Below are 18359 nucleotides of genomic sequence, written 5' to 3' on the forward strand. Positions count from 1 at the left end.
TTTATTTTTAGATTTTTATATACCGGTGTTCCTATATGAAATAAATATAAATGGAAAGTGCAAGGTGAACATATAGGGAAAAAATAACCCTTGCTGTAGCTACACAATGTTAGGTTCCATTTTAGGAGCTACCACCCAGGAAAAAGATCTGGGCATCATAGTTGATATTACATTGAAATAGTCAGCTCAGTGTGCTTTGGCAGTCAAAAAAGCGAAGAAAAGGTTAGCAATTATTAGGCAGGCAACAGCAAATAAAACGGAGGATGTTATAATGCCTCTGTATCACTCCATGGTTAGACCACACCTTGAATACTGTGTGCAATTCTGGTCGCCGCATCTTTAAAAAGATATAATTGCACTGGGGAAAGTACAGAGAAGGGCGACCAAAATGATAAAGGGCATGGAACAGCTCACTTGAGAAGAGGCTAAAGAGGTTAGGGCTGTTCAGCTTGAAGAAGAGATGGCTGAGAAGGTATAAGATAGAGATCTACAAAATCACGAAAGAACTTGGAATAGGTAAATATGAAAAGGTTATTTACTCTTTCGGATAATACAAGGACTAGAGGGTACTCCCTGAAGTTAGCAAGTAGCACATTTAAAACAAATCAGAGAAAATTCTCTCTCACTCAATGCACAATTAAGCTCTGGAATTCTTTGCCAGAGGATGTGGTTAAGGCAATTTATCCAAAAGTTTGGATGTTCCTGAAAAAGTCCATAAACTGCTATTAAATAATAGGGAATAGCCACTATTTGTTGCCAGAATTAGTAGCATGGGATCTATTTAATGTTTAGGTACTTGCTAGGTACTTGTGATTTGGATTGGCCACTGTTGGAAACAGGATGCTGGGCTTGATAGACCCTTGGTCTGACCCAGTATAGCATATATCTTATGTATGCGCTTATATTTGTAATCCCAGATGCTCTGCTGTTCCCAACACCAAACATCTGGGCGGTGTCAACTCCTTGAACTACAGACATGCAAAGAAAAGATGAGGAGGAAGATAAAGACAAAAAGATTGAAGTCTTCACTGGCAGGACCTTCTGCCTGGAAGATGAGGCTCATTCCTCGCTTGGACAGACCTCTTTTTCAATCACTTCAATTCTTAGCTGACTGCAGAAGTGACAAAGAAACAGCAAGACTTTCAAGAAGAAAAAAGCAAATGCCACCTTTAACTCTTGGATTTTTTTTTTAAATTGTAGTCTTCTTTCAGTTCAAGAAAAGACCATGTTTGTACTAATCCATAGGAGACTTAGACGAAACCAAAGAACGTCACAAGCCAAAGAACATCTCAAGCCTACACAAATCTGCTGAAAAGCATACAATCAATCCTTTATTTCAAGAATTTGAGAAGGATTTTCTCATTTTGATCAATTTGCGTAGGTATGAGACATTCTTTGGCATGAGTTTTTTAGGCACATTTCATCAGTGCTGCACTTTGCTTTTGTCGTCTCCATCCATACTGGGCCTATGCAATGATTCACCTGAAACCTGGCAGATGAGTGTGTTGCTAAAATTCCAGCACACCTAAGAACATGCCATACTGGGTCAGACCAAGGGTCCATCAAGCCCAGCATCCTGTTTCCAACAGAGGCCAATCCAGGCCATAAGAACCTGCCAGATATGGACCCTATCCATACACAGGAAGATCTCCAAGAGTTGCTCCAGAACAGCAATGACAAGAACCTATGAAATAGATCTGCTTTGTATTACACTAGAAGCATACACTTCTCCCACACTTGCTCAGTCACCTAGACAGGGAAGACTCATGCAGGCTAACCTACTGCTCAGAATCTGCAGTATACCATGTAACAAAAACTGCTCATTTTTCTATTTGAAGACAATGCAGTTTAAAGTCTTTTTGCAAACCAAAGCTACAACAGCAACAGGTGGAAATGCCATTATCCTTCCAGCTTTCTAAATATTCTTTAAAAGCAGTACAGTTTATGAAGAAATATAGTTAAATAGATCTGTAGAAGTGGGGCTGGATAATCTTATAAACTTTTGGATGCATACTGATACCATCTATGCTGAAATAAATATCACTGTTAGGCCAATGCAAGAAGACGCACAATAAACTGGGTGCTTGTATCGAGCACCCGTTTTCCTAATGTGCACACATCCACCAGATGCTATATTTAAATGAGCTGCCATATTGAAAAGGATGCACCAGGTAAAAATTGTGTATTCCTAGCGCTCAAGCGCATTGGGCACCCAGGAGAGGTGGCTGTGGGCCCACAGACCTGTACCAACAGCTGACCTGACCAAAACTCCCTCCTCACCCCAAAGTTTGCCCCGATGGGCCAAGCAATCCGAGTCAGACCCGAGAAATCCTCTACCTGAAATGCCCGTCATTTCATATTCATTTATTTACTCTCTCTTACTGCTGAATAGTCCGTTCAATGTCTCGTCAGTAAGAAGACCAATCCCCTTTTCAGAAGCAAAAAGGACCAATTGGGAACAGCCCTGCCAGAGGAGAGGCTCCAGTAGGGGTTCCTGGCCGGGGGGGGGGGGGGGGATTTGGGGTCTGGCAAGCACCGTTTTAAGACATGGACCTTAGAATCCATCATTGCAGAGGATCCCTGGGTCCGACCCAAACCACTTGGGGGAGGGGGGGGGGAATCTTTGGGTCAGGCCAGCCACGTGAAGTTTAACACCCGCCCGTGAGCGGGTGTTACATTTCTCACAGCAGTAGGAAACGCGCTAGGCAGTCTCTTGCTTAGCGCGCTTCCTTGCATTGCAGGGTAATAGCAATCTGCATGCACCATGCGCAAAGCCTGCCATGGGTTTTTACATTCCAGGGCTACATTAGCACTGGAAAACCCATGCTAAAAAACGCAAGTAAGAGTCCACGATAGGTTTAGTGCTCCTTATTGCATCAGTCCCTGCATATTTTATTTCTATCAACATGCGGGAATGCTTACCCAAGATTAGAAGGTGCTAAAACTAAGTTACTATTGATTCCTTCCCCATAAAATGATAAGTCTCTTTGATCTTCTTTAAAAAGGTCCCAGCAGAATAAGAAAAGGCAAAAAACAGAGAAAACAGAAGCAATAATAATACCAGTAAGACATGGTACTCATCTATTGAAAACCACTGTTTCTTGATCCTGGTGCCTGACCAGTCTGGTTTTCAGGATATCCATAATAAATATGCCTGAGATGTAACTGCATGTATTTTGTATGCAAAAGGAAAATTGGTTCTTACCTGATAATTTTCGTTCCTGTAGTACCACAGATCAGTCCAGACTCCTGGGTTTTGTCTCCCCTCCAGCAGATGGAGACAAGAGAAATTTTGATGGACTCTGCCATAAATGCCAGGATGCCACCTACAGTCCGTCAGTATTGCTCAGTCACAAAGCAGAATGGTACGAAACCAAACTATATACAGTAACCTAACAACTTAAACTGGTTCACTAACCCCCCAAGTGGGAACAGAACCTGTGAACCACGGTAAACAAAGATCTGCCGATTAAACTAAGAACAGCTGAATGAGCGGACTCTCGATTACCTGCGCACTCCAAATGGGTGGGACTCTGAACTGATCCGTGGTACTACAGGAACGAAAATTATCAGGTAAGAACCAATTTTCCTTTCCCTGTACGTCACCCAGATCAGTCCAGACTCCTGGGATGTACCAGAGCTCTCTTACCTGGCCTGGGATCCGGAGAGGCCTGCTCTCAGCACATCTGCTCCAAATCCTCCCGCACCTGGGTCCTGGACGTCCAGGCGGTAGTGCCTGGCGAACGAATGTAACGATTTCCAGGTAGCCGCTCGGCAAATCTCCTGTGACGAAATATGCTGACATTCCGCCCACGATGCCACCTGAGCACGAGTAGAATGCATCCGAAGCCCTTGAGGCAGGGACTTGCCCTTCAGCAAGTAAGCCGAATTGATAGCCTCCTTCAACCATCGGGCGATAGTGGTCTTTGATGCTAAATTAACTCATTTAAGACCACTCCAAAGTACATTGGTAACATCGATAACGCAGCAATGCCCTACGGACATCCAGTTTCCATAAGTCTCGAGCAAGAGGATCAGAATGGTCCAAATCCGAAAAGGAAGGAAGCTCCCCGAATCCGAAATCCTCAGGAATAGCTCTCTGCACAACAAAGCCTGAAGTTCAGAAACCCACCGAGCAGAGGAGATTGCTACCAAGAACACCACTTTCAACGTGAGATCCTTCAATGCTACTCTCTTTAACGGTTCAAACAGTGCAGCACACAAGGCCGAAAGCACTACATTTAGATTCCAAGATGGACAAGTATGGAACACCGGAGGCCACAGATGCTTTGCTCCGCAAAGAAAACAAGACACATCCGGATGCATCGCTAATGGAACTCCCTGAATGGCACCGCGTAAACAACCAAGCGCTGCGACCTGTACCCTCAAGGAACTACAAAACAGTCCCTTCATCAGACCAGCTTGAAAAAAGCACAAAATCTCCGGCACGGATGCTTGAGTAGGCAAAATCCCCCTGTCTACGCACCAAGTCTCAAATATCTTCCATACACGAACATAAGACAGGGATGTGGAAGCCTTATGCGATCTCAATAGAGTAGAGACTACCGCATCTGAATAACCTTTGCTCTTCAACCGCTGCCTCTCAAAAGCCATGCCGCTAGACAAAAGTGATCGACCTGGTCGAAACATACAGGTCCTTGATGAAGGAGGTTTGGGAGATCTGGGAACCGCAGAGGACCTTGCACCGCGAGATTGACTAGATCTGCAAACCAAGAGCACCACGGCCACTCGGGAGCCACTAGGATCACTTCGGACGGGTGAAGCTCTATTCTCCTGAGCACCTTTCCGATTAGGGGCCAAGGTGGGAAAACATACAGCAATGCATTTGTCGGCCATGGAAGCGGCAGAGCATCTACTCCTTCTGCCCCACGTTCTCTGCGGCGAGCAAAGAAGCATGGGGCTTTGGAATTCCGGAATGTTGCCATCAGATCCATGCAGGGCATGCCCCACCTGTCGCAAATGAGTTGAAAAGCTCCCCCAGCCAGCTCCCACTCGCCGGGATCGAGGCAATGTCGACTGAGAAAGTCCGCTTGAACGTTGTTGCCCCTGCAATGTGGAATGCTGCAATACTGACCAGGTATTGCTCCGCCCAGCTGATCAGCATTTGAGCTTCCAACGCCACCGACTCTTGGTCCCGCCCTGGTGATTGATATAGGCCACAGTGGTCGCGTTGTCGGAAAGAACCCGGACTAATTTCCCCTTGATAAGTGGGAGAAAGGCCTGCAACGCTAGGCGAACTGCTCTGGTTTCCAGGTGGTTGATGGACCATTGGGACTCCTCCTAGGACCACTGCCCCTGCACCAACTGTTGCAGACAAACCGCTCCCCATCCAGAGAGACTGGCATTCGTAGTCACGTAGTTCCGTCCATTCCGGAACAATCAGAGGAACCCCATGGCTCAGGTTGTCCAAAAGGAGCCACCAGTCCAAACTGGCTTTTGCTGTGTCCGGTAAAGGTAACCGCAGGTGAAATTGTTCGGAAACCGGATTTCAATGAGAAAGCAAAGCTGATTGCAAGGGCTGCATGTGGGCGAAGGCCCAAGGGACAAACTCCAGGGTCGAGGCCATAGACCCCAGAACCTGCAAGTAATCCCAGACCGTCAGCGGACGTTTGGACAAAATTGCTCTCACCTGTCCTTGCAATTTGGCAATGCGGTCTGCAGTGAGAAAAACTCTGTCTAGATGAATGTCGAACAAAGCTCCCAAAAACTCCAGGGACTGGGAGGGAATCAGATGACTCTTGGACAGGTTGACCACCCATCCGAGGGCACGCAGCAGCTGAAGTACCCTGTTTATCGCCTCCTGGCAAAGGACTTCCGACTTCACCCGAATCAGCCAATCGTCCAGATATGGATGCACCAAAAATCCTTCCCTGCACAGTTGTGCAGCTACCACTACCATGATCTTGGTAAACGTTCTGGGAGTGGTGGCCAGACCGAAAGGCAGAGCCTGAAACTGGTAATGTTGCCTCAGAATGGAGAACCGCAGAAACTTCTGGTGATCGGCCCTGATCCCGATGTGCAGATACACCTCTGTCAGATCCAGGGATGCTAGAAATTCCCCCTGCCATATGGAAGCAATCACCGATTGCAATGTCTCCATGCGAAAACGGGGAATCCGGACATTTATTTCGTTCACTGTTCCGTTTATCACCCCACTGTTTATTGTAAACCGGCATGATGTGATACTCTCACGAATGCCGGTATAGAAAAAACTAAAAAAAATAAATAAATAAACAAATAAATAAATAAATAAATAAATAAATAAATGTTGACCTTCTTTAAATCGAGAATGGGCTGGAAGGTTCCCTCCTTTTTGGGAACCACGAAGTAAATGGAGTAGCGACCTTGCCGTAGCTCCGGAGGAGGAACAGGAGTAATTGCCCCGAGATCTAAAAGGCGCTGAAGAGTCTCCCTGATTGCTCGGCGCTTTGTGGTGTACCCGCAGGGAGAGAAGAGAAACTGATGGCGGGGCTGCAGTGCAAAATCTAAAGCGTAACCGTGTCTTATCACTGATAGGACCCACTGGTCCGACGTGAGCCTGACCCACTCCTCGTAAAACAGAGACAGTCTGCCTCCGACCACCGAGGAGCGGGCCAGCCGACTGGCCATCATTGCGAAGGCTTGCCACCCAGAGTGGTCTGGGTATTACCGGATCTACCAAAACGCCGACCTCGAAAGGACTGAGACCAAGACTGCTGTCGGTTAGAGTTTTGGCGAAAGGAGGAAGCAGGTGGTCGGGATGTCCGAGGCTTTCGACCCCCACGAAACCGAGATCTGGACCCAAATGATCCTCTAGACTTCGGCCTGTCCTCAGGCAAGTGGTGTATCTTATTCTCACCGAGGGACTGAATCAGGTCCTCCAGCTCCTTGCCAAAGAGCAGTTTGCCTTTAAAGGGCAGAGATCCTAGCTGGGACTTGGAAGAAACATCTGCCGCCCAGTTCCACAACCATAGCAGATGGCGAGCAGACACAAAGGAAACCATGGACCAGGCTAATGTGCAGAGTAAGTCATGAAAAGCATCAGCACTATAGGCAATGACTGCCTCCAGATGCCCTACCTGGAAGGCTTCTTCCTCCGACAATGCCTCGTTGGCTAGAAACTGCTGAACCCAGCGAAGGCCTTGCCCGCAAGGCAAAATTGCTACACATAGCCGCGCGGACCCCAAATGCTAAGACTTTGAAAATTTTCTTGAGCTGAATTTCCAGCTTTCGATCCTGCAAGTCCTTAAGGGCCATTGCACCGGTAACCGGAATGGTGGTCTTTTTCGTGACTGCCGAAACTGCCAAATCCACTTTGGGAAGTCTGAGACGTTCCAAGGCCTCCTCCGGCAGAGGATACAGCTTATCCATAGCTTTGGCTACCTTCAGCCCTAAATCCGGGGTATCCCACTCCCAAAAGAGTAAGTCTGAGGCTGAAAAATTAAAAGGAAAGGAGGAAGGCAGCCCCCGCAAGCCCAACACAACCGGGTCCGTAGCCCGCAGCCAAGACTCTGCCTGGGGGGGGGGGGGGGTGTGTGTCTCAATACCCAGTTCTTGTAATATGACAGGGATGAGAGGACCTAACATCTCGACGAAAAAGCCTGACGACTTTAGGATCATTGCCATCCATTCCATGAGCTCCGCACAGACCCCCCTGCGTGGGGTCTATCTCCCCTTCAACCCCCCTCTGAGGTTGGGAAGGCAACTGCGGATCCTCCGGATCCTCAGACTCCGAAGAAGTAGACGAGACCTCCTGAGGGGCCTCGAACCGCAGAGGTCTCTGCCCCTGTGGGCATCCTGTCTCCTCCACCTGCTTTGCCTTCTTCTGTAGCCTGGCCGTAGGGTCCGAAAATCCTGTGGCCTCTCTTCCCCTCTTTTTGCCTGACCTTCTGGCTTTGAAGGCTTTGTGTATCAGAAGCACAAAGTCAGTTAAATGAAGAATCTGAGGAAGTATCCGCAGCATCTCCTGCCGGAACCTCCCCTACACCGTGTGGGCCAGGCACACCCGAATCGCCCCCTCAGGGGCTAACTTTTGAGGGGATAACCACTGCAGGGATTCCCTTCCCCCACCGCTGCAGACGCTGCTGCGAGCAAATCCAAGATGGCGCCTGTTCCCGCGCTCAGCAGAAATGGGCCAAAATTCGGGGCCGGCAGGGTCCCGAACGACGACCCTTGGTAGAATCACGGAGGCTCCCTCTCCTCCTGAGAGGCAAGAGGCACAAAGACCTTCAGTAGAAAGCCGGGCGTGCGCAGCGCTGCAAGCCTTACAGGCGGCCCTCCTCGGCATGGCTGAAAACTCCAACCCCCAAACTTTCCTTCAGCACCACCCGAAAACGGCGCAGCAAAATAGAGCGAAGAAAGCCCGAAGAGAACGGAGGAAACTGAGAGCCCACAAAATGACAACAAGAAAAAAAACATTTTTTTTTTTTTTTTTTTTTTTTTTTTACACTTGCCACAGAGCCTCCGGATCCCGATCCTTCTGGGGGGAGTGAGCCGGGCTCCCCGGTATCACCCCCAGTACAGTGAGTGGCTGGAAATAGGGTTCTCAACCTGTACATCAGCGGCCTCGAAAACCAGAGGGGATGGTCCCCTCAGGACCTAGCAACCCTCTGGGAGGCGGAAGACTGTCTCCTGTTCTGATTTTTTTTTTTTTTTTTAAAACACTGAAAATTAAATACTTGAGAAAACTGTCTATGCTAGCACCAATCGTAAGCCAACACTAAATCACTTCACAGACTGTAGGTTTTGCATCCGCCATCTGCTGGAGCAGAGTAATACTGACGGACTGTAGGTGGCATCCTGGTATTTATGGCAGAGTCCATCAAAATTTCTGTCTCCATCTACTGGAGGGGAGGCAAAACCCAGGAGTCTGGACTAATCCGGGTACGTACAGAGAACGCATCTTGTGCATATTCATTACAGATATCCTGAAAACCAGGCTGGTTAGGCAGGTTCTGAGGACGGATTTGAGAACCACTTATTTAATGCTCTGATCACAGAACAACTCAGGTGAAGTTCTACCATATGGGTTTAAATAAATCTGCTACTACCTACATTTGTGCAATATTAGGAAAGTTCCTTTTAGTTATATGCATGACTTGGCCAATCAGATTGGTTGATTCTGGTTTTTCTGGTGGTAAAATCCTAATATACTGAGAACAAATAAATATAAATCAGTTATTTAGTCTTTCAAAAAATACAAAGACTAGGGAGCACTCCATTAAGTTAAGTAGCACACACAAAACAAATTGGAGAAAATTCTTTCACGCAACACACAATTACGCTCTGGAATTCATAGCTGGAGGATATGATTAAGGCAGTTAGCACAGTTGGGTTTAAAAAAAGATTTGTACAAGTTCCTGGAAATGACGTCCATAAATTTATTAACCAAGTAGACTTAAAGGTGAATTTTAAAAGCTCGACATGCGCATTAATTAGAGGATGCGCAAATATGTCGGGTACCCACGCACCGAGCAGATTTTAAACGCTGCCGAGATAAGCGCATACCTCCCGAAGCATGCACATCTTGAAGGTTTTCATGAACCTGAGATATGCGCATAAATATTTACATGATTCAGCAAATGCCAAGGCCCCCTGCCACTTAACTTATACATCTTTCATAGCAGAAGTAAAGTTAAGAAAAATAAAGAAAAATAGGCAGATCTGTGGGGTTTTAAGGGTCTGGGATAACTGGGGGGAGTAATGGCTAGAAAACCATGTGAGGTTGAAGAACCTCTCTCAAATGGGCAAACTGGGGGTGAACTGGTAAAACTGGGAATGGCATCAGAACATACCCCTTTTAAAATTCTCCAGCTTATGTGTAGAAGCGGGATTTGTGCACACATGCATGTGCCCACTTAAAAATTGGCATACATATACATGCACAAGTTATAAAATAGGGAAGGACCCACAAAACAACATGGTAATCAGTCTAGGATAGCCACAGATGTGAAAAAAACAAAAACAAGATCGATGTCTTCGAAAGGAATTTTGTTTTTTCACAAGTTATAAAATAGCCATGTCCCTGAGCACAGACCGAAGCATGCATGCACACGTCTGCCCGCATGCAGATTTGAAAGTTACCAACCCAGGGGATAGCCACTACTTATAACCATGCAATAGTAGCATGGGATCTATTTAGGATCTTGCAAGGTACTTGTGACCTAGATTGACCACTGTTGAAAACAGGATACTGGGCTTGATGGACCCTCGGTCTGACTCAGTATGGCAATTCTTATGTTATGTGCTTATGTGGGCCACATATAATTTAACCTAAGCCTTATGTCCTAAACTATGTGGCTAGGAGTTTATATGCCCAGCATACCAGTTCCAAACAAGCTCTTCTATTCCTTTCTACTTTACAGTCTTAAATATAATAGAATCCTAACAGCTAAGGGCCCTGAAAAGAAATGCACTGGGGAAGTTACTGCTTTTCATTTGGCTAAGCAATAAGTGCTGTTTCAAGACACTGCCATCCTAAACTTAAAATTGCATCTTCTCCTTTAAGCCATGATTGTGGGATACTCTCCACTGCTCAGTTTCTTTGGCTGGATGGATCTAGGGACAGACACTGGCTCTGCCTTGTGGCTTACTACACAACCCTGCAACTAAAGTTCCCAAACAGACAAAATCTCACGCAAGGTAAGGGCACAGAGGAACACAAAGCTGTCTTCCCTGAGTGAAAGCACAGAAAAATATGGTTTCTACAAACCAAATAAACCTAGAAGAGATTCATCTCCATAAAATAGGTTGCTTTTGTCCTGAAGGATAATGACAACTGAATAATGAACTCCATAACAAAAAAAAAAAAGTGGCATGAGTATGAGTGACAAGGTCTCAAGAATTTAATGTCAACATGATTGTTTTGAGAATGTGTGCAGGTTCATTATGATGAAACCATTAGCCAACTACTGTCTAGGTTATGCTCAACTGGACATGACAAATCCTCCCATCAAAAGCTAGTGTTCTAAAAGCCACAAGGAAAAAATTATTTTAGCAATTTTTGTTGCAAGAGTCAGTTTTCAAAGTCACTTCCACAGGTAAATAGTGATTATGCACATACACTGGCTTTCTGAAAATTTCCTTGCCCCAATGTGATAATCTTGTACATTGCTTTGAGCGCTCAGCTTTACGGCTGGGGAAGTGATTAATAAGAGCTGTAAATAAATAAATGAGGCTAATAGCATACCTTGTGCGCAATATTGCATATGTAACCAAACCTTTTTGGCACCTGTTAGAATGTACGATAGTACGCATTCACCCATCCTAATCTATGTGCCTACATGTAAACCATTGCGATGGTATATAACTTAGCGACAGCATAGAAAAGATTTTAAATAAATAAATATTGTACTTTTAACCACATTTGGAGGGTGAAGTAAAATGCGTTATTTTGCATGGCAAAAAGTACTCACAGAAAAAGCAAGTGTACATGTCCATACCTTCCCTTGAAAACTGTTGCAAATTCTGCATGTAAAAATTCTCTCTAGACTTTGTAAACTGCTCCCTTTACACATACCACCTCACACCACGCATATTGATATCATCTTATTACACCCTTGTGATGCCAAATGAAAACATATGAGACCATACTCATCACAATGAGGGGCTCACAAAGTGCCTTCAACAATATTATAAAAGAGTAGGAAGAATCCCTACCCTGAAATTATCCATGAAAAAAAGTAACTTGGATCAATATGCTGGCATCACAGTATGAACTGGATTAAAACTATGTTCAAAACATATTCTAACATCTAAAACATCTGCTGTAGTGAGATATCCATGAAGGTATACTGCTCCCACAATGCACCTATTTGCCAATATCCACCAGCAATCTATACTCTGATGTGACTTGCTTCATTGACTTGCTCCGATTGTTAACAACCGATTCTACCCCAAACCGAGGTTGTAACAAAACAATATGGGTTACATCCAAACACTGAACAATTACTTTAAAAATATTTATTTTTAATTACAATAAGGCACTGTATGATTATACATGGTAATAAAATATCATGAATGGGCTGGAAGACAATGCATCCAAGGCACGTTGATACCCACCAATAATAAATAACCTGTGGTACCAAATGGCTTTTAAATATGAAACCTCAAGCTTGTTTTAACCTAATATAACATGTAAATATTTTAAGTGTATTAAGAATTATATGTGCATGCACCGACACGAGAATGATGTTTGTGGTTACTAGTCGGTTGCATGGAATGTTTTACGTCAGTCGTTTATTACCTGTTTGTATCTTGCATACAGGTAGAGGAGCTGCTCCTTGCTGGCCACCTGAACCATTTGTTGCAGGTGATCGGCTGCCCGCTCAAAGCATTCCACCAGCTGCTTATCTTCCTCCTGGCAAGGCTCCAGAGAGTCGCCAAAGCCCCCTGAATCCTCCCCTGAACTTAGCTCCCCCACACCTTGGCCAGCATGAAAAGACGAGGCCATCTGTCAGACAGTCCCCTTCGCTAGCCTGCCTCCTATCAGTCCATCAACTATCCAAGCACCAACAGCGTCGAAACGAAGAAGGGAGCAAGGATTTCCCCCTGTAAAATTGTGGTTGCCACCCCTGCCAGTACTTCGCTTACCGAAGTTGCTGCTACTACCACCAACTCCTCCTCCTCACCACCCTACCAACAACCACCACCGCAGACGCGGGAGAGAAAAAAAATGCACGATCAGCAGCTACTATAGCAAAAGCTGCGCCGAGCTGGTGCCGGCCGAATTGAACGAGTGGATGCGGTCGCACGCTTTACGTCACCGGCATCGCGACGTCATATTTAGTCGCTTCCTCGTGTGGCAGGAATGTGCCGCCGGAGGGCCGCCCATCCTGCGCGCGACTGCAGGCGGCAGAACAGACGTGTCAAGATAGGCAGCTATTCAATTGGGAACTAAAAATGACGTGCAGGTGGGGGTGGAGCCAAAAAGCGAAATATAAAAAAAGCTAAAAAAAAGGGTGGACTTGGAGGAAGGAATGTCTTATACAGTGGATCGTGTGTCTGATGGGGATTGGGGAGAGTGAATAAAGAGTATTATGCAATTCTATCACTGATTATTTAAGAATTTTGCAACATAGTAACAGGCGGCAGATAAATAGCAAAAAGGCCCATGCTGTCTGCACAGCAACAACTGTGTATTGCCTTCTCACTTCCAGTGTGCTTGATGCGTTTACCCAGATTCAATCGGCAGTTAAAAATTACCTTCCCTTGACAGCAAGGGTACTTTAACCTGTGCCACAAGAGTAGTGCCAGCAGACAACATGCAGTGATTTAAATTCTTACATGTGCTTTAAATTCTTACATGTGCTTTATAGAGCTGCCTATGCAGGTGAAAACTTCGGGATGCAAAAGTATCCGCAGTGCCAGCTGGCCCCGAATTTTGTAAGGAGTTTTCTTTGAAAATTCATTGGCAGGCCCACAGAGACAGAGGGCCTGCAATATGCAGATTTTTTTAAATTGCTTCTAGAGGAACCTTCAGAATCTCATTTATGCTCATGTCTTCCTTTTTAACAGGCTCCTGGGGGTGAAGGCTAATAATGATTGAATTTAATTATCAAAATCTGGGAGCTGGGGGAAAGCACAAACCCTGAGTCCTTGAAGCAGTACTGCAATTTTGTTGTTTTTCAAAATGAAACACTGAGGCCAATGCAATAAAATGTGCGTCCAAACTGGGCACCCGTTTTTTTAACACGTACACATCCACCTCCTGGGCAATATGTAGTGAAGCCACTCTAAAATGGATGCGCATCCTTGGCATCAGGCGCCCAGGAAATGTAGCTGTGTGCGAGTTACCAAATCGAACACTCAATTTGTGAGTGTCCATTTTATCCCACAGCAGCAAATTTACCAGCACAATATACACGGCCTGGAGCATTCATATTGTGTTTGTGTGCCTGAAAATTTTTTTTTCTCCTCAAGCCTTTTTTTTTTCGGGATGCCTCTTTCTGTGGCTCCTCCTACTTGTATCGCTATGAACCTAAGTAGGAGGAACCATGGAAAAACAGTATTTTTTGTTTTTAAGTAGACCCCTTGAGGAGCAGCAAGACTTTATGGCTGCTCGGGGACAGCTGTAAAATTTAATGGGTTAAAAAGTGTGCCTTGGGTGCATGGCGATTTTTGCATCAATGAGTAATAAGTAATAGCCTCTTCTACATGGCATTTACATGTGATGAACACTATTAGCCATGCCTTTATTTGGATTTGCATTTTGGAGGCTCTGACCCCCTTAATACATCAGGGGTTATGGACGTGCATCCAACCATTCGTTAACCTGTGAGCTAAGCTGGGCAAACTTTATTACATCTGCTCATGAGAATTCATCTAGTCTCTAGGGATATGCAAGGAAAATGTTGATTATTTCGTTTTGGTTCATTTTTTAAATTTATTTAAAAAGCATTTCTTATTCGCACATTCCAATGTCTATGGTGAGGAACATAAAACAACATACATAATGCTTCATAAGAAAGGAAACAAAGACATAATACAACCAAAATCCATTTCATCTGAATGCCACATATTCATCTTGTCACAGTAAAACTATAAAAGCCTTAGTCTCCACTGAAGTTCTAGCTCCTAACATTTCATATTTGTATAATCTCACTATTTTCCCTAAGTCCTCTCACAAAGAAAGATTTTCAGCTCTTTCTTCAGCCAGTTTTCCCTAGTTCATCTGGGAGAGTTCCACACTACTGGGTCAGCGACACCAAACTGTTGTGTACGGGCCTCATCAAGATCCGCCACCAGAGATGACAGCACATCGAGAAGATAAAGACTAGCTGATCTCAGGGCCCAAGGAGAATTGTACATTTTCAAAGGCACATTTCTATAAGTGAACATAAGATATGCCATACTGGGTCAGACCAAGGGTCCATCAAGCCCAGTATCCCATCTCAAACAGTGGCCTATCCACGTTGCAAGTACCTGGCAAGTAGCCAAACATTAAATAGATCCCATGCAACGGCAACAAGAAGTTGCTAATTTCTACTGATTAATAGCAGTTTATGGATTTCTCCTCCAGGAACTTATCCAAACCTTTTTTTTAACCCAACTACACTAACTGCCTTAACCACATCCTCTGATAATGAATTCCAGTGTTTAATTGTGTATTGAGTGAAAAAGAATTTCTCTGATTTGTTTTAAATGTTCTACTTGCTAATTCATGAAGTGCCCCCTAGTCCTTGTATTATCCGAAAGAGTAAATAACCGTTTCACATTTACCCATTCAAGTCCTTTCATGATTTTGTAGTCTTCTATCATATCCCCCCTCAGCTGATTCTTCTCCAAGCTGAACAACCCTAACCTCTTTAGTCTTTCCTCCTATCATTTCGGTCACCATTCAATTAGCATAGCTAATTTATATTTTGACCTCCATTGAATCAGAATGTGTAAGGCATGCAACACTGGAGTAATATGTTTTCTTAATTTCTTTCCTGTCAAGATCCTTGTGCTGTGTTTTGGACTACCTGCAAAGGTCTAACAGTAGTTACTGGTAGTCCAATATTTAGGGAGTTATAGTAATCAGGACTTGTCAATATCTTAAATTGCAAAACTGAGCATAAATCAAGAGGATTCAAATAAGGTTTTAATTTACACAATATGTGTAATTTTAACATAGTTGATGTTATTACTGCCTTTTTATGGGCATGCACTGACAAGTCCCACTCAAATATTATGCCACGGTTTCACACTTGAGCAGACACTAGAATGGACTACTTTCAAACTATGGGCCAGATTCATTAAGGCTTTTCTCCCATTTTGTGTCTATGGGAAAAACCTTTAGTGAATCAGATATTCTCTTTGCTGGAATATCATCAGCGAGCACTTTGCTAAGCACTATAACCCCAGTTTTAGCTATATTTAGTGCAAGCTTGTTGTTGAACAGCCAGCACTTTACCAACCTCAGAGAGTTCTGTCCTAATAATAATACAGCATGTGACCATGTTGATGATATTGGGATGAAAAACTGGATATCACCCACATAGATTCAATAGTCAAACGCCTATCCCTGTTAGCACACTACAGATTGGAGATAAACAGATATTAATTAGGGCCACTGATAAAGCCGACCCTTGAGGTGCACCAGTATTCATAGAGTACCAGAAGGAAAGTAAAGAGCCTGATCTCAGTTGCTGGAATCTGTTTGATAAATAAGAAGCAACCAGCAAAGGACTTTATCTGCAATCCCTATCACTTTTAAAAGATCTAGCAGAATCTGATGATTTACAGTGTCAAATGCTGCTGAGATATCAAGAAGAGCACATACTTAGCTTGTACCTCCTTCAAACTCACATCTAGAGACATCCAGACAGGAACATGGCAGGATCTCAGTGCTATAAGCTTTATGAACTCGAACTGGTAATGGTCTGGCATGCCATGTTCTTCAAGAAGAGTAGTCAGCTGCTTTAATACTATTGTCTCAATCATTTTAGCTAGGAAAGGGAGAAACAAAATGGTAGGGGTGTGCATTCGTTCCCTACGAATTGGTAATCCACAACGTATAGGGCCATATTCGTTGTATTCGTGGGGAAGCGAAACGTATCGCGATTCCCACGAATACAACAAATCTTTGCCGAATTATTCGGCCGCCTAAAGGAGCGAATTTAAACAAACCCCCCACCCTCCTGACCCCCCCCCAAGACTTACCAAAACTCCCTGGTGGTCCAGCGGGGGGTCCAGGAGCCATCTCCTGCACTCAACCCTCGGCTGCCGGTTTCAAAATGGCGCCGATAGCCTTTGACCTACTATGTCACAGGGGCTACCGGTTCCATTGGTCTCAGCCCCTGTCAAATGGTAGGAGCAATGGATGGCGCCGGTAGCAGCACACTGGATCTTAACTGTATAGTAAGCTCTTTTAGCTTCATCAATTAAACACCTGTAGGATTTTAGCTGAAGATTATATTTGATTAAATCGGAGAATAAATGTGTTTGACACCAGCAATGTTCTAGTAAGCAAAAGGGCTTTTTTTTTATTTTTCAACGCAGAGGAAAACCAAGCGATTATATATGTTCTAGAAGATGTTACTTTTTTTAAATGAAGCAAGCTCATCTACAGTCAACTGTAGTGTTACATCGTTTACATCTTTATCCATGGCGAGATTCATGCCTAACCAACTTTGGTATCCAGCATGAGAGAAGCTGATCAATCTCCAAGTGCCCACATTTAAAATATTCTCTTCCTCTGCTTGTCTTACTATTACATAAATCTGGCACACTTAACGCTCGAGAAAATCAACCAATGGTTTGACCATAGCACCTATTGTATTCTTATATTGTATGGTTCAAGAGTTAAGAAAAATACACTCATATATATCAAATCAAGTGCGTGGCATGCAGTGTGTGTTGGTTCATGTACTAGTTATTCCCAGCCAGTTGCTGACCTTATTAATAAAAAAGTTCTTGCAATGCACTGGAAAAGAGCTCAGATGTATGTGTAAATTAAGGTCTCCAACAAATATAATGCTCTGCAAATCAGCTTGAAGTGACATTAGTGTCTCAAACAGAGGAGAGTAGTTATCATAAAGAGACCAATGGCACAGTAGATCAAACACCCGCCCCAAGGTTTTCCCTTCATTAGCAAAACTTTTAGAACGTTTGACGTTAAAACAATTCTCTCAGTGTTTTAAAAGGGTAAATTATTTATCCAGTAATGTTCTCTTGAAAGAAATTCAATATAAATGTTTAGTCCATAGCTAAACTAGCACCTTTGGAGATGTGTGTTAAATGTCACATAGCAACTGGGGCCTTCGACCATTGCTTTTTGGTCTCGTAATCTCATTCAGAGCTTTCGGCAAAAAATGTCATCTGCAACGGATTTTAGGTTTTGTTATATCTTGTGACGCTGTGCATGTTCTTTTTGTTGATTTGTCTTCTTTTACAGGAGATAATAAATGCACTAAATTATGAATGAAAAAATGCTTTTTGCTTGGTAGAAAGACTATTTTGCATTATTGTAAGGATGGCCACCCTCTTAGTTTCCAACTGTGCAGAAACTCTTAAGAAGAATCGTTTAAGAAACTGCATGCTTTCTTGAATATTTGGACTCCATACCTGGATTCCCTGTCTCATCATGCAAGGAGCAAGATTCTTAATTGATTTTTAATGTATTTTCCTTGCTTCTGTAGAAATATATTTTTCTTTGTTTTGCCAGTGGACTGTGGGGCTTGGTGATGAATACAATGTCTCTTATGTCAGAGTAATAGCTGGGAGGGAGATGTCTACGTGCTCTTATTGATATCAGTTTTTGACGTGGTGGGTAAAGAACCAGACTTCACCTTGTCACTTTTCTCTGTTTGAAAAAATGTAATAACATAGATAAATCACAAAAAGAACTTCCAAATGCGCCTTGGTATGTTGCCTGT

General features: G+C 44.0%; 1 protein-coding gene across 1 annotated transcript in view; it reads right to left on the reverse strand.

Annotated features, from left to right (window-relative positions):
• ACBD6 (acyl-CoA binding domain containing 6) overlaps nucleotides 1-12771 on the reverse strand; it is a 208338-nt gene extending 195567 nt beyond the window's left edge. The window contains exon 1 of the mRNA XM_029618550.1: nucleotides 12245-12771. Within this exon, the coding sequence (XP_029474410.1) occupies nucleotides 12245-12451 (207 nt within the window). The 5' untranslated portion in view covers nucleotides 12452-12771. The remainder of the gene's footprint in view (nucleotides 1-12244) is intronic.
• Nucleotides 12772-18359: the final 5588 nt, after the last annotated feature.

The sequence above is a fragment of the Rhinatrema bivittatum genome, chromosome 10 (genome assembly GCF_901001135.1).
Source record: "Rhinatrema bivittatum chromosome 10, aRhiBiv1.1, whole genome shotgun sequence".
Lineage (NCBI taxonomy): Eukaryota > Metazoa > Chordata > Amphibia > Gymnophiona > Rhinatrematidae > Rhinatrema > Rhinatrema bivittatum.